This window comes from Haliotis rubra, unplaced genomic scaffold (assembly GCF_003918875.1).
Source record: "Haliotis rubra isolate DU_JTF1 unplaced genomic scaffold, ASM391887v1 Scf754, whole genome shotgun sequence".
Taxonomy (NCBI): Eukaryota; Metazoa; Mollusca; class Gastropoda; order Lepetellida; family Haliotidae; genus Haliotis; species Haliotis rubra.
This window is the reverse complement of record NW_025767473.1, coordinates 439,433-453,025: the sequence shown is the minus strand read 5'-3', so window position 1 is coordinate 453,025 and position 13,593 is coordinate 439,433. Positions and strand designations below refer to the sequence as shown.

At 41.5% G+C, this 13,593-nt stretch overlaps 1 protein-coding gene and 1 long non-coding RNA gene across 2 annotated transcripts; both read left to right on the top strand.

The window, feature by feature from the left end:
- The first annotated feature begins 623 nt into the window (after window positions 1-623).
- LOC124260198 lies at window positions 624-1,910 on the top strand. The gene is made up of 2 exons (XR_006894020.1): window positions 624-800; window positions 1,327-1,910. It is a non-coding gene; the product is annotated as an uncharacterized LOC124260198 (long non-coding RNA).
- Window positions 1,911-7,421: 5,511 nt separating this feature from the next.
- LOC124260207 lies at window positions 7,422-13,119 on the top strand. The gene is made up of 6 exons (XM_046694469.1): window positions 7,422-7,477; window positions 10,010-10,072; window positions 10,904-11,052; window positions 11,510-11,641; window positions 12,175-12,212; window positions 12,966-13,119. The coding sequence occupies exons 2-6, from the start codon at window positions 10,011-10,013 to the stop codon at window positions 13,074-13,076; spliced, it is 492 nt and encodes a 163-aa protein (XP_046550425.1). The 5' UTR covers window positions 7,422-7,477; window position 10,010; the 3' UTR covers window positions 13,077-13,119.
- The last annotated feature ends 474 nt before the right edge of the window (window positions 13,120-13,593 follow it).

Genomic DNA, 13,593 nt, shown 5'->3' with positions numbered 1-13,593 from the left:
ACTCAGAGCCAGGAGAGAGACGATATCAACCCTAGTGTTAAAGATCAAAAATAATCAAGAAGAACCGAATGTCAGATCTGATTCAAATTATCCCACTTCTACCGACAGACTCTGCTGCTGGGGAGACTTCTGCACGATGGGTATCGTTGTGATATCACACAGATGAAGACGATGCAGCAGTCAACAATACAAACATGTGACTGCAGCTTTGGTCGCACATACTTCTGCCCCTTGATAAACCCCTGCACATAGTGTAGAGTGTCAGCTGAACAAGGGGGTCCCCTTCATGTGTATCTTTGACGCCGAGTTCCAGCGATAAAAGCCGTGGTCGTGAAACCGTCTCTACAAAAAGAAGTAACTATGTCTCCCATGTCCAGTAACACAGGGGATGCTAATGGCAGCAGCAGCCCTATAGCTAGTAGTAGTGATGGGCGCACACCATCGAAAAAAGAAAACTTACAGAGAGGTACAAGTACAGCGGGAAGGTACTGCACCAGTTCTTCCTGACATCTGCCTCCCCGCCCTCGGTCCCATACGGCGACGCCAAACTGATCTCAGGAAGGCTTAACGTCAAAACAACCGATAGAATATTGCAAATAATGTGCCTCAGGCTTACCCAGAATAAGGATTTCAAACCGCAAGAGGAAAACGATAATCGTTGGCAGCTTCTGTCAGTGAGACACAAAACACAACCCTCTACAGCCAAAGGTATCACACAGGCCACCTAGTGACAAATTGCCTCCACTGTCAGTCAAAAGAACCAAGAGGACCTTCCAAAATATCGTCCTCAGAAACCAATGGTGAGCGTTAATCATTGGTTATGTTGTTTTGTGGCCCATAGTGCCAAAAAAAGTAATAAGTTGAGTTACATGAACGTTTACTAAGTAAACTTGTAGCGGCCATAAAATGTCCTTTTTGCAGGGATTCGAACCACGGATCTTCTGATCCAAAGTCAGACGCCTTGTTCACATGGGATGATTCCACGCCCTGCTACATACTCCCCCGTCAACACAAGGCATGCCCCTTAGGGTACTAAGGGCACTTTTACTAAAGACTTCCTTTGACTTATTTTGTTCAAATTTAATATGAACGTGCTCAGTTCCAATGCAGCGACCATAGATTTCCGGAGTCCCGTGTTTGGATTCGAACAACGGACCTTCGGGTTCTGTCCACATGACTAAAGAGGTCACGCGGTCAGCAAGTTGTTATCTATGAGAACTGAGCAAAGTCCATGCCCTGCTACAGAATTATCCTTCGATATATTATAAAACGTTCTTCTGATCTATTTCATATTTTCATACATGTGACAAGTTAACTTCTTTCCAGCCAATCAACTCCCTGAGTGAGAGCAGTCTCCAAGTTCTGAGCTATGCACTGGCGACACCAGAATGGCAACGGGTCATGGTTGACTTAGGAAATGGGAGCCGACAACATCACAGTAATTGCTGAAAGAGCTGTAAGAGAAAGCTGGGACCCTCGCTTCAAGTTTTTAATGGCGTGGCATCAAAAGCACTCGGGTAAACCTAATCTAATGAGTGACATGGAGGAGCCACAGAGACGTATTGATCGATGTGATATAGCAGAGACGATCAGACGGTGTGCCGTAAAGATAGGATCGACCATTTAGAAAGGACGATTTCACTCCCCAATAACATATATTCAGTGTTTCCTTTTCTAAACATTGTCTTTTCATGTTTCATATACCCATCACGTCACGCAAACACTTGTCTTTCCATACAGACGATTCCTATAGCTTTCATATCATTTGGCAAAGCCGGTATTCGCACAGTAAATAGGTAGTGATCATTGGATATTGTAGGGGAAACAAACCTGTGTTTTTTGTCTCTGTTTGATGGGGATTGTCAATGGAGCTTGAAAATTGTTTGGAAAATTAATTATACCGGTTTGTGGAAATAGTTAGGAAAGACAACCACAAAATTGACACAATAGGTATTCTTCTTTGACAGTAATTATTTAAATCCTTAGTTACAATAGCATAGTACATAACAATCTTAGTGCCCCCATTCCCTCATTCCTACCTCCGAATATTGAATGATAGGTCCCTTTTGATGTTGCTGAATGACAAATTTCACATTTCACAGTTCTGAAGACTGAAACTGGGATACTCGTGGGTCAAACTGGATGAGTACATGAAATCATTCATAATCATTTATAATCATTTAGCTGATGCACGCCAAGTGCATATAGATTCCATTAGAATGTATTGTCCAAAATCTTGGTAGCAATATTTTCAAAATTATAGTTCTTGGTGGTACCCGTGAAGAATTGATCTTCAGTAACCCGTGGTTATTGTAAGAGGCGACTAAAGGATCGGGTGGTCTGGCTCGCTGACTTGGTTGACGTATGTCATCGTATCCCAATAGCGTAGATAGATGTCCATGCTGTTGATCACTGGATTGTCTGGTCCATACCACCGCCATATAGCTGGAATATTTCTGAGTGAGGTGTAAAATTAAACTCACTCACCCACCTTTAGTTCGCGGTGGCCTGAAGTTCTCCAAGTTTACTTTTAAGTGAAAATAGCATTCCATGTTCATTGTATTGGTAAGGTTTCACAAACTGTTTTAGCATCTTTGATTGGCTCACGTTCAATTGCCTTTGATATTTGCAATGACCGACATCTTGACGTCGGTGAAACTAAAGAGACTGGCGCGGAGAACCATTGAAACATATAACATGGGATTATACCACACAATCATAAAGTATCTGAAAAAGTTTGGAAAGTCGATGGATTTCTCGTTTACACCGAATATGTGAAATATAACAGCAACTAGAAAAGGGACGTGATTCACGACTCTAGAGTATCATATAGAGCTGTGAATGCTCTTGACGACGTTGATCATACGCTTATAGTAACTAGCATTAGTGGTGCAGCTTGTATTAGTTCTATTATCAACTACAATCGCTGCACCTATCGTAATTTGGTAAGGGCGGTAGCGGCAGGAATATCTGAAACAGTAGGGTTAATTCTTAAGTTAATTTTATCCCCGAATGCAAAGATATAATAAAACACGATATTCGTGTTTTCACCGAGACAAATCTGAAATAGCATAGAAGGTCATGTCTCGACAGTGCTTTGCCGATGGAACGTGGTCCAAGGAGTTTCGTTTAGTGATGTCGGAAGTAACTAAATACAACATAATGGAACAAGAGATTCGAACAAAGTCTCGTAAGGCCAGTCATTGATTTGATAAGGCTTTTCTGCGCAAGCGTGACTGATGCCGTTTTGACAAAGCACTCGGCGAACGAAGTAAAGCTCTGACAGTTGAAAGTTTGATAAAGTGATACATCCAGGTATCGTCTTGAAAGGAGATGGTGGGTCCAGATGCATCCGCAACAGGTAGAATCACAGGCAGATATTTCATGATATTAAAGCGACGATAGAATGATTTATAGCAGCTTAGCATATGTGTGAAACGCTTGTCCGACTTCTGCTCTTCCATTCTTCAACAATGACCCGTGAAGATCCGGATTAGAAACCAGAAACCGATGCTTGTTGCAGGTGTGGGAAGATAACCCGTCCCAACGTCCGAGACGGGTGAATTTTGTGTAGGACGGGTTAAAAATATCTAGTCCGTCCTCATGTCGGGTCAATTTTAGCAAACCAATGACATATATATAATGATTATAACCTTTTGGAATATTTACTGCCGAAGGTCTTTATTTTATATTTGGAGGACAGGCTAGATTTTGGCAGACTGGTAACAATTTGACCTGCCAGTCCTGGAGGACAGGCTATAGATTTTCTACATCTTCCTACACGGCTTGTTGTAAGAGGCGACTAAAGGGATCGGGTGGTAAAGCTCGCTGACTTGGCTGACACATGTCATTGTATCCCAATTGCGTAGATTGATGCTTTGTTGTTGATCACTGGATTGTCTGGTCCAGACTCGATTATTTTACAGACCGCTGCCATATGGCTGGAATATTGCTGAGTGCGGTGTAAAGCTAAACTCACTCACCACTCGCTCTTCAGCAATGATTGCCACCTCACATTATGAGTCTGTAATATTAAAAGGAACAGAAAAACTTCTGTTGTGGTCTTCAAGAATGAACTAGACTCCGTCTTCTCAACGTCATTCATGATCACAGAATACACCAAGAATGGGCAATCATTCAAAAGGTGTCTTCCACAGATTTCTGGTACCCGTGGTGAATACACAAGAAGTCTTTAAATCCTTCTGCTCCCTTTAAAGAAGGACTCAGCTGCCAACGTCACCATCGGATGTGACCACAATGTGCGTTAATGCAGAGTCAGTAATAACCTTCTGGATGCTGAACCAAATGTCAACAGATTCTGGTTCCATCCAGACAGGTTCTGTGTAGGACAGGTCTTTAGGAACAACCGGCCACAACAGTACAGCCATTATGTTTCATAAAAATTATTATTACCCTATACCCCACCCCTGTCGACTTTTGAACGAACAAATCAGTGAGTGTCACAATCTGCCCACTGTGATGAGTATAAATCTTCATTATTGTCTGTCTCAAAAGATATGTAGCTACCGAGCTATCGAAACCATGTGATTCAGAACTTTGTAATCGTGCGTAAGGTCTTTTATTGCAACGATATAGGTGGATGTCACATAAATATTGATTTGCATTATATTTCGTGTTTCAAACCAGTGGATAAAACGCCTATTGCAGCATGTACCCCGGCATTTTACGCCTCTGCATTTGCACGAAGGGAAGGGAAATGGTCTCTGCCTCTACGTCATTCAAGATATAATTAACAAAGATGAGGTGTGCTGTCTCATGATGCGTGATGTCATTCTCGTACCATTACACTTCCAACCTTAACATTGAAGACGTTTAGTAAAAAACGGACGTCGTTGAAAACAGTTATTGTAATATACACGTTGACTTGTTTCGTAAGCCAAAACGATGATACAGCCAAAGTCGATACCTGTAATAGTTACCGAATCCTTATCAACCTATTCTTGGTGGTTTACTCCCATAAGAACTCCATCCCATTTGAACTATACATCCCAAATTAACTACAGGGATTAATTAGGATTATGTATGATGATATCAATGTTATTACCTAATCAATGTAACGAATGATAACAAACATCCACGCGAAAATTTTAAAACCTTTATAAGTAACATTGTAATTAAACAAAAGAAAGTCAACAGCAGGAAAACAATTACAAAATAACTCAAAATACAACATTTGGCATTCCATAAAGCTTTATGCTGTTTGTTTTATAATACTTTGATAAAGCTTTAAATCAAGATTTTACGCACACATAATTTTCGACTGTCGTGAATAAAACAACCTACCTGCATTCTCCTCCACTGTTCTATTGGGCTACTTTCACAGGTCGGGTGATTTGTTTCCTTTGAGCAAACTCTGCAGTGTTTGTTGAACCTTTCGTCACCAAACCGAACCCAAGTCTCGTCAAAAGTGGGGCTCTATAGGCACGTACCTGCGTACGAATCTGCAAAATTAAATGCTTGGATTATTTGCCGTCAAAGTGGGACATTGCCTGTATAGCTATTTATGGTTCACAAATGTGAAACACGATCATATGTTTGTATAACGACATAGGCTATGTGGGTGCCTGAAGCACAACCACAGAGAACACATACTTAATCATTCACCGCGGGCAAACACATGCACGCACTTATTTAGAAAACACCAGTGCAGTCTCTCATATACCCAGCGAGACATACTGGCATACAGAATAAAAGCAACATGAGCATTCAATCAAATAACTAAATACCAAGATCACGCAGTCAAATACCTAAGTTACAAATGTAATCATGACATCATACACACAGACTCACTCATACACATTCTCACATCACGCAGTCAAATACCTAAGTTACAAATGTAATCATGACATCATACACACAGACTCACTCATACACATTCTCACATCACGCAGTCAAATATCTAAGTTACAAATGTAATCATGACATCATACACACAGACTCACTTCTCATACACATTTTCACATCACGCAGTCAAATACTTTCATGCACACAGACTCAACTCCATACATTTCACATCACGCAGTTACTAAGTGTAATCATGACATCATACACACAGACTCAATACACATTTTCACATCACGCAGTCAAATACTTTCATGGAGCCCTACAAATGTAACCATGAAATCATAAAGGAAAACCAAGTTCTATGAGATCACACACACGCAGACTCAAACAAAGGAAGAGAACTTGCAGCCATGCAGGAAGCATTTGCAATTATGGTTATTATTTTGTAAATTTACAAAACGTCTATCGGTGCTCCTTAGGCGGGCGTGCCAGCGGATGTTTACGTCCAACGAAAGTGTGTGAGTGAGTTTAGTTTTACGCCGCACTCAGCAATATTCCAGCTATATGGCGTCGGTCTGTAATCCAGTGATCAACAGCATCAACATCGATCTACGCAATTGGGACACAATAACATGTGTCAACCAAGTCAGCCAGCCTGACCACCCGACAAGCAAGAATTTCTGAAGATCAATTCTAACCTGGATCTTCGCGGGTTCTAACGAAAGCTATGGCCCCAATGACAACAAAGAGACAACAAGGTTGTAACAAGAGTCCTGGAAGGATAAATGTCATGACTGACTGAGTTTAGTTTTACGCCGCTTTTAGCAATATTCCAGCAATATCACGGCGGGGGACACCAGAAATGGGCTTAACACATTGTGCCCATGTGGGGAATCGAACCCGGGTCTTCGGCGTGACGAGCGAACGCTTTAACCACTGGGCTACCCCACCGCCCCTATAAATGTCATGACGAAACTGTTCTATATGTACACATAACACATAACGTCTATACCTATTGGCTCTGAGCCGTCACGTGATTTTTATTTGTTTTTTGTTTCATGGTACTCTTACCAGTAGTCTAGCTTATATTACGACTGCTTGAAAATATTTTAACAAATGGTAACAATGTAATCTTGTGATTGATATTTGCAATAAAAAGGAATTTGTTATCCATAAAGTCGTCTGTTTCATTATAGACATTACTGACGTATCAAACACGTATTTATGAACACACGCACAAACGCACCCACGTACGCACACGCACGCATAGATACAAGCACACATACACACCCACAAGCACGCGCACTCACACAATCAGGTACCGATGTATGTTTGTTTTACGTATTTTATATCTTCCGACACTTGAAAGTCACAGAATATTTCAAAATATTCTTTACTTAAATGAAACATTAAACTTTATGAATGACAACTTTTGTTATTGCACAGAGCGACGTTTCGGCGTAGATTCTTTCAGAATGTCGGTCAAACAATACAGTTTGGTTGCGAGTTACCCGATAGTTGTCCTCACCAGACAAGTTTTTAAAAGCAGTTTGAAAAACCTGCATACCCTCCACGGTACCCTCAGTTGAGTAAACGCCTTTCATTTACTACAAACTGGGACGCTGCACAGTCGAGGACGGATCTGTAAACGTAAGCCGGAGGAGTCAAACAGGTTCGTTCTTTTTCGTTTTTGAACTCATTGCTTTATCTTCACGTGTGTGTGTGTGCGTGCGTTCGTGTGTGCGTGCGTGCGTGCGTGCGTGTGTGTGTGTGTGTGTGTGTGTGATATTTGACACAGGCGACTTTATGGACAACAACTTCTTGTTTATTGCATAGAGCAACGTAGATTTTTAACACTATTATCAAGCAGAGGGTGACGACAATCAAGTGACGAGAAGTATATATACATAGCAAGTTGTGACAAACACCAGATTAACATAAACAACAGCATGCAATTGAATAACAAGTGGCACATAATTGGATGAGGCCGGGTGGGGAGTAAGTACAACAACCCATAGCCCGGGGCCAGGCAGCAGCAGGAGGAGCTGAGTAGTTAAACCAAGCTGATATGGTGCAAATAGATACATTTTAAGGCCTTATTAGGACTTTGTAGACAGATGGTATGTAATAATAATATGCGTTTATAATGCGCTAAACTCCGTTCATTTGTAAAATGCTCATAGCACTAACAATCTGAGGTGCTAGAAGGTTAATAGTCTTAAATGACTTATCCCACCGGGTACCCATTTTCTGCTTGGTGAACAGAGGCAACTTTGAACAAACTCACATGTATCACATGTGCTTCGTTGTGGGGCAGGAGTGATGTCCCAGAAACTCTTAGGAGCCAAGCTGCCAAACATGGTCATCCATCCAAGTACTGACCGCTCTCAACGTTGCTTTACTTCAACATATTTTTTTTACCTGAGCTCTATGCACAGGATCACACACCACCACTAGTACCCTTCTGTCTTGTTGATCAAAGGTTTGTACTAATTCCGATGGCTTCCAAACAATTTCTTTTCGTGAAATCCTGATTCATGGTGGCTAGGATTTCAACTTTGTCGAACTCGATTAAGTGACTGAGGGATCTTGTTTGGTGATCGCGCTCATTTGCTGTCTACCAAGGCTGTTGAGGTGTTGTGCTCTTTACTGCGGGTATTTACTTGACGGTTGTAGTATGGTGATCTAACTTCAGTTGTTGGTGATCTATAGCCTATTTTTATATTGTGTTGTCCCCTATAGTTAAAATGTTTTAGATTCAATTACTAGTTTTACTTACATATCTGTGATACTCTAGTTGGTTTACTGTCCTTTGTCGGCAGGTTTTATAATCTCTATATATATTCTATTTCAATGTCAAGTGTTCTCGTCACGATATGGCTGAAATATTGCCGATATGACGTTAAATAATAACTCACTCACTCACTTCTTGACGGTTGGGTTAACACCATTGGCTCTGAGGGATGGAAAGCAAGTTAAAATGGTGCCTGCTTGGTGCTTTAGTTGGGTTTTTTTGTCTGTTGCTTAACGTCGCACTCTGCAATATTCCAGCTATATGGCGGCGGTCTGTAGATAATTGAGTCTGGACCAGACAATCAAGTGATCAACATCTTGACCATCGATCTACACGGTTGGAATACAATGACATGTGTCAAACCAAGTCAGGAACCTGACCACCCGATCCCGATAGTCCCCTCTTACAACAAGCATGTGTTGCTGAAGACCAATTCTAACCTGGATCTTTATGTTGTTCATCTTTGGACAAAAGACCTACATATATACACGTAATTTGATTAGACTTAATTATTACGTATAAGATTTTGTCCAAGAGATTAATGCATTTTGATTGTTGAAATGCGATTAATGATCCTTTAACTGTTGGTTGAGCCCGTTTATATAACTTCATTTTTTAACTTACGATTGAAAACATTGGGGATATATCGGAGAAATCAATGTTGACATGATAATAATGAAATGTTTTGAGAGGGAATCACCACCTGACCATAGTTGTTTGTACAGTACTCGCTCTTGAAAGATGATTGGTTTATGGCGTGAAATTTGCATGTGTACGATTTTCATTTTTTCAATAAAACAAATCGGCTAGAAACAAACACTAACAACTGTGTGATGCAAGATGATTGTCAAAATTAATGATCTACAGTGATTTATCGACCTTCACAATCAAGAATGACACCCCATGCACGTGAATGGGACTACTGCGTTGTGCATATGTATCCTATGTTTCTTAACGCTTATGTTTCCTGTCCAAATTGAAATTTCAGGTTCCCCTACTTTTTTAAGGAATATACGTTAAGTGGGGATACTGCTTGTTAATATTTTTTAATTGATGTAGTAAGGTTTTATGCTGTTTTTTTTTCACACATTTGACTGACCATGCTCTATAGGATTCAAATAGCGTTCTCATTCCAACCTATAGTGTGGCAACATCAAAAATATATTAGAATGTAAATAATTATAAAAAAATAAATCTGTCTAACATCCCGTGGGTAAGTAGCTTCATAGGATTCGCCAGTGTTTGACAATACGAAGGTTTATGAAACGTCTGCTCCAGTGTTTTTACAGATTCGTCTTATCGACCACTACTTTGCTGCATGTCGCATGCGCAGTAACACATATTCGCAGATCGTGACAAATGATTACAAATTGGTAGGTCATGACATCACTCAGTCTGGTTTGTTTGCAGGATGATTGCTCTCCAACTCACCGTGTTCACCCTCCTCATCTGTGGGACCTGCGGTTTTTCTGGGTATGACAAGATATTTGTCCAAGCCGTACAATCTGATATGTGAAAACTTCTGATTAAGATCTTATCATGCTTCTAGCATCGCTACACCAGACATCCCAGGGTCGGGGGTTAGAACAGGCCCAAGACATATGGTTACTGCAATCGGGTAGTAAAAGAGGCTAAGCCGATCGGGTGGTCTGGATTGTCTGTCTTCAATCTTTGCTCATAATATCAGTCACTGGGTTGGCTGGTCAGTAAAGCTGGACTCCTGTTGAGAACGATCACTCACTCACTCACTCCTCCTCACTCAACCCACCCACCTACTCACCCACCCACTCACTCAAATTCACTCACTGACTCAACCAACCAACCCACCCACCCTTCACTCTCACTCACTCACTCACTCACCAACCAACCCACCCACCCATCCACCTCACTCACTCACTCACTCAATGAATCCACCCACTCACTCACTCACCACTCAATGAATCCATCCACCCACCCACTCACCACTCACTCACTCACCTCACCTCACCCACTCACCCACTCACTCACTCCAAGCCACCCACCTACTCACCCACCCACTCACTCAAATTCACTCACTGACTCAACCAACCAACCCACCCACCCTTCCACTCACTCACTCACTCACTCAACCAACCCACTCACCCATCCACTCACTCACTCAATGAATCCACCCACTCACTCACTCACTCACTCAATGAATCCACCCACTCACTCACTCAATGAATCCACCCACCAACCCACCCACTCACTCACTCACTCACTCACTCACTCACCCACTCACCCACTCACCCACTCACCCACTCACCCACTCACCCACTGTTGAAGGTACTGGTTCAACATGTTTAACCACTGCAACCCTCCTGAACAGATGTTAGGGAAGTTCTGTGCTGCTTTGCTGGACAACGACGTCAACGGCGACGGCAGAGTGGACGGCAAAGACATCGGCTTTGATATGCTCTACTACAACTATGACGGTGAGTTTTTTAGCGATCGACTGCTTGATAACCAGTAAAGGGGCTAAGATCGCTATACAATTAAGTCTACTCAGAAAAAATGGCGAAAATATATAGCCCATTTCTGGTGTTTCCCGCCGTGATATTGTTGGAATCAGATTGATGATGATCATGATGACGACGACGATGATGGTGGCGAAAATGATGGTAATGATGACGATGGGGGGATGATGATGATGATGATGATGATGATGACGACGACGACGACGACGGTGGTGGTGGTGATAAGGATTGTGATGATGATGGGGGGGCGATGGGGATGATGACGACGATAACGACGATGGTGATGACGACGAAGAAGAAGACGAAGAAAAGGAAGAGGAAGACAACGTAGACAAAGAAGTTGACGACTATTTTGGTGGTGGTGGTGGTGGTAGAGATGATGATGATGTATCAATTGTTTCAATTTAACCTACAGATGACCTTTGCACCACACAAAAGTGGGAGTTCTTAACACGGTGGACGTGCAGGTACGGTTACTCCGGGGAGTACGCTCGCTTCGTCAGCGCCTTGTTCAGCAGCGGCGGAGCAGGAGACTTCAGTAGCTTCAGTAAGATATAGCGTTTTTAATTTGTGGTTCAGTGGTTTTAACTGGTGGTAACTGGTGTACAGTCTGAGAATCACGGAGTCATTTGTAACTAGATGGGTCACAGTATAACTGAACTCATGAAGTTCTTTTTGTTTGTTTAAGCTATTTTTTGTTTCACGTTTAGACTAAAGACCCGTGAAGATCTGGGTTAGAATGGGTCTTCAGTGACTGTTGTAAAGGAGACTTACTTGAAACATGTCATCGAATCCAAATTGCGTAGATCGATGTCCCTAATGTCAATCACAAGATTGTCTGGTCCAAACTATTTACAAATCGCCGTCATATAGCTGGAATATTGCTGAGAACAAACACGGTATAATTAGGCTCGGATGGAAACAATTCTCTGGATCTGTCTGAGTGTCTATCATCTCGCCCCGACGCCATCAGTCGCTCCTTATGGTTTTAATACCCTGTTTATGATGAGGAGGATTAAAGCAAGTGGTTTAATTTGCAATTCGAAACAACATTCACTTTCTTTCTTTTCTCTGTTTCAGATATGTCCAGTGACGCCTTCCTGTCAATGCAATACGTGGTAAGTCTATGAACAGTCAAGTCCGGATATATCGAAGGTTGATATTGAGAATACATCTCTAACGAAGATATTATGTACTATTCGCGAACACCTTACCATAATTCGTCAGAATGAACTGATATTGCCATAATTAAGTTAAAGTCTGAAAGAACTAATATTGGCGTATTGAAGTTTGTAAGTTAGAAGAACTCAGAAAGAAGTAATATTGGCATATTGCTGTTAGAAAGAACCATTCAAGTTGTTGTTAGAAAGAAGTAATATTGGCATATTCAAGTTGTTGAAAGAAAATATTGGCGTAATCAGAGTTGTTGTTAGAAAGAAGTATTGCCGTATTCAAGTTGTTGTTAGAAAATTCAAGAAGTATTGGCGTAAGTAAGTTGTTGTTAGAAAAGTAATATTGGCGTATTCAATTTGTTGTTAGAAAGAAGTAATAATATTGGCGTAATTCAAGTTGTTGTTAGAAAGAAGTAATATTGGCGTATTCAAGTTGTTGTTAGAAAGAAGTAATATTGGCGTATTCAAGTTGTTGTTAGAAAGAAGTAATATTGGCGTATTCAAGTTGTTGTTAGAAAGAAGTAATATTGGCGTATTCAAGTTGTTGTTATGACCTATCCTACCGTTGTAGAAAGAAGTAATATTGGCTGCTGGTGAGCACTTGTGGGTTGTTAGAGCGATATTGTTCACATGACCTATCCTACATTTATACTTCCCAATGGCAATTGATGTCCATTTCCCTCATTCTCCTGTTTACAGCGTTTCAAGAACGGCTACTGTGGTGACCCGAAAAACAGGGAGAACCCCATTGACCGCGTCCAGTGTGCCGAGGTGGACGAACTTCAGCCACAAGACGTCAAGTGTGCATGATGAGACATTTCCCCTGTAATGAATAAACATCTATAAAGCTGTTTGTAATAACAAGTGTTTGTGCTACATGAGGAAAGGGAGGTGGGTAGCCTAGTGGTTAAAGTGTTCGCTCGTCACGCGAAAGACCGGGTTCGATTCCCGACATGGGTACAATATATGAAGCCCATTTCTGGTGTCCCCCGCCGTGATATTGTTGGAATATTGCCCAAAGCGGCGTTAAACTGAACTCACTCACTCACTTACTGATTAAACCAACTTGGCTAACGTCCTACACCTTTGATACTGATGCAGTTCATGGAGAATACTAACGCAAACGTTTGGGGTTTTTTCATAGGAGTAAAGACATTCTAAAGTCACCTTCCATGATTGAAATTGAACAAAATGTTTGTAAAATAGCAATAAACACCTAAAAAACGCTCTTGTATTCCGCTATTACGGAAACACCCGTCAAACACCAATTTTCTTTCAAACCGCCTCCATGGTGTAGTGGTTAGAGCGTCCGCCCGGAGAGCGGAAG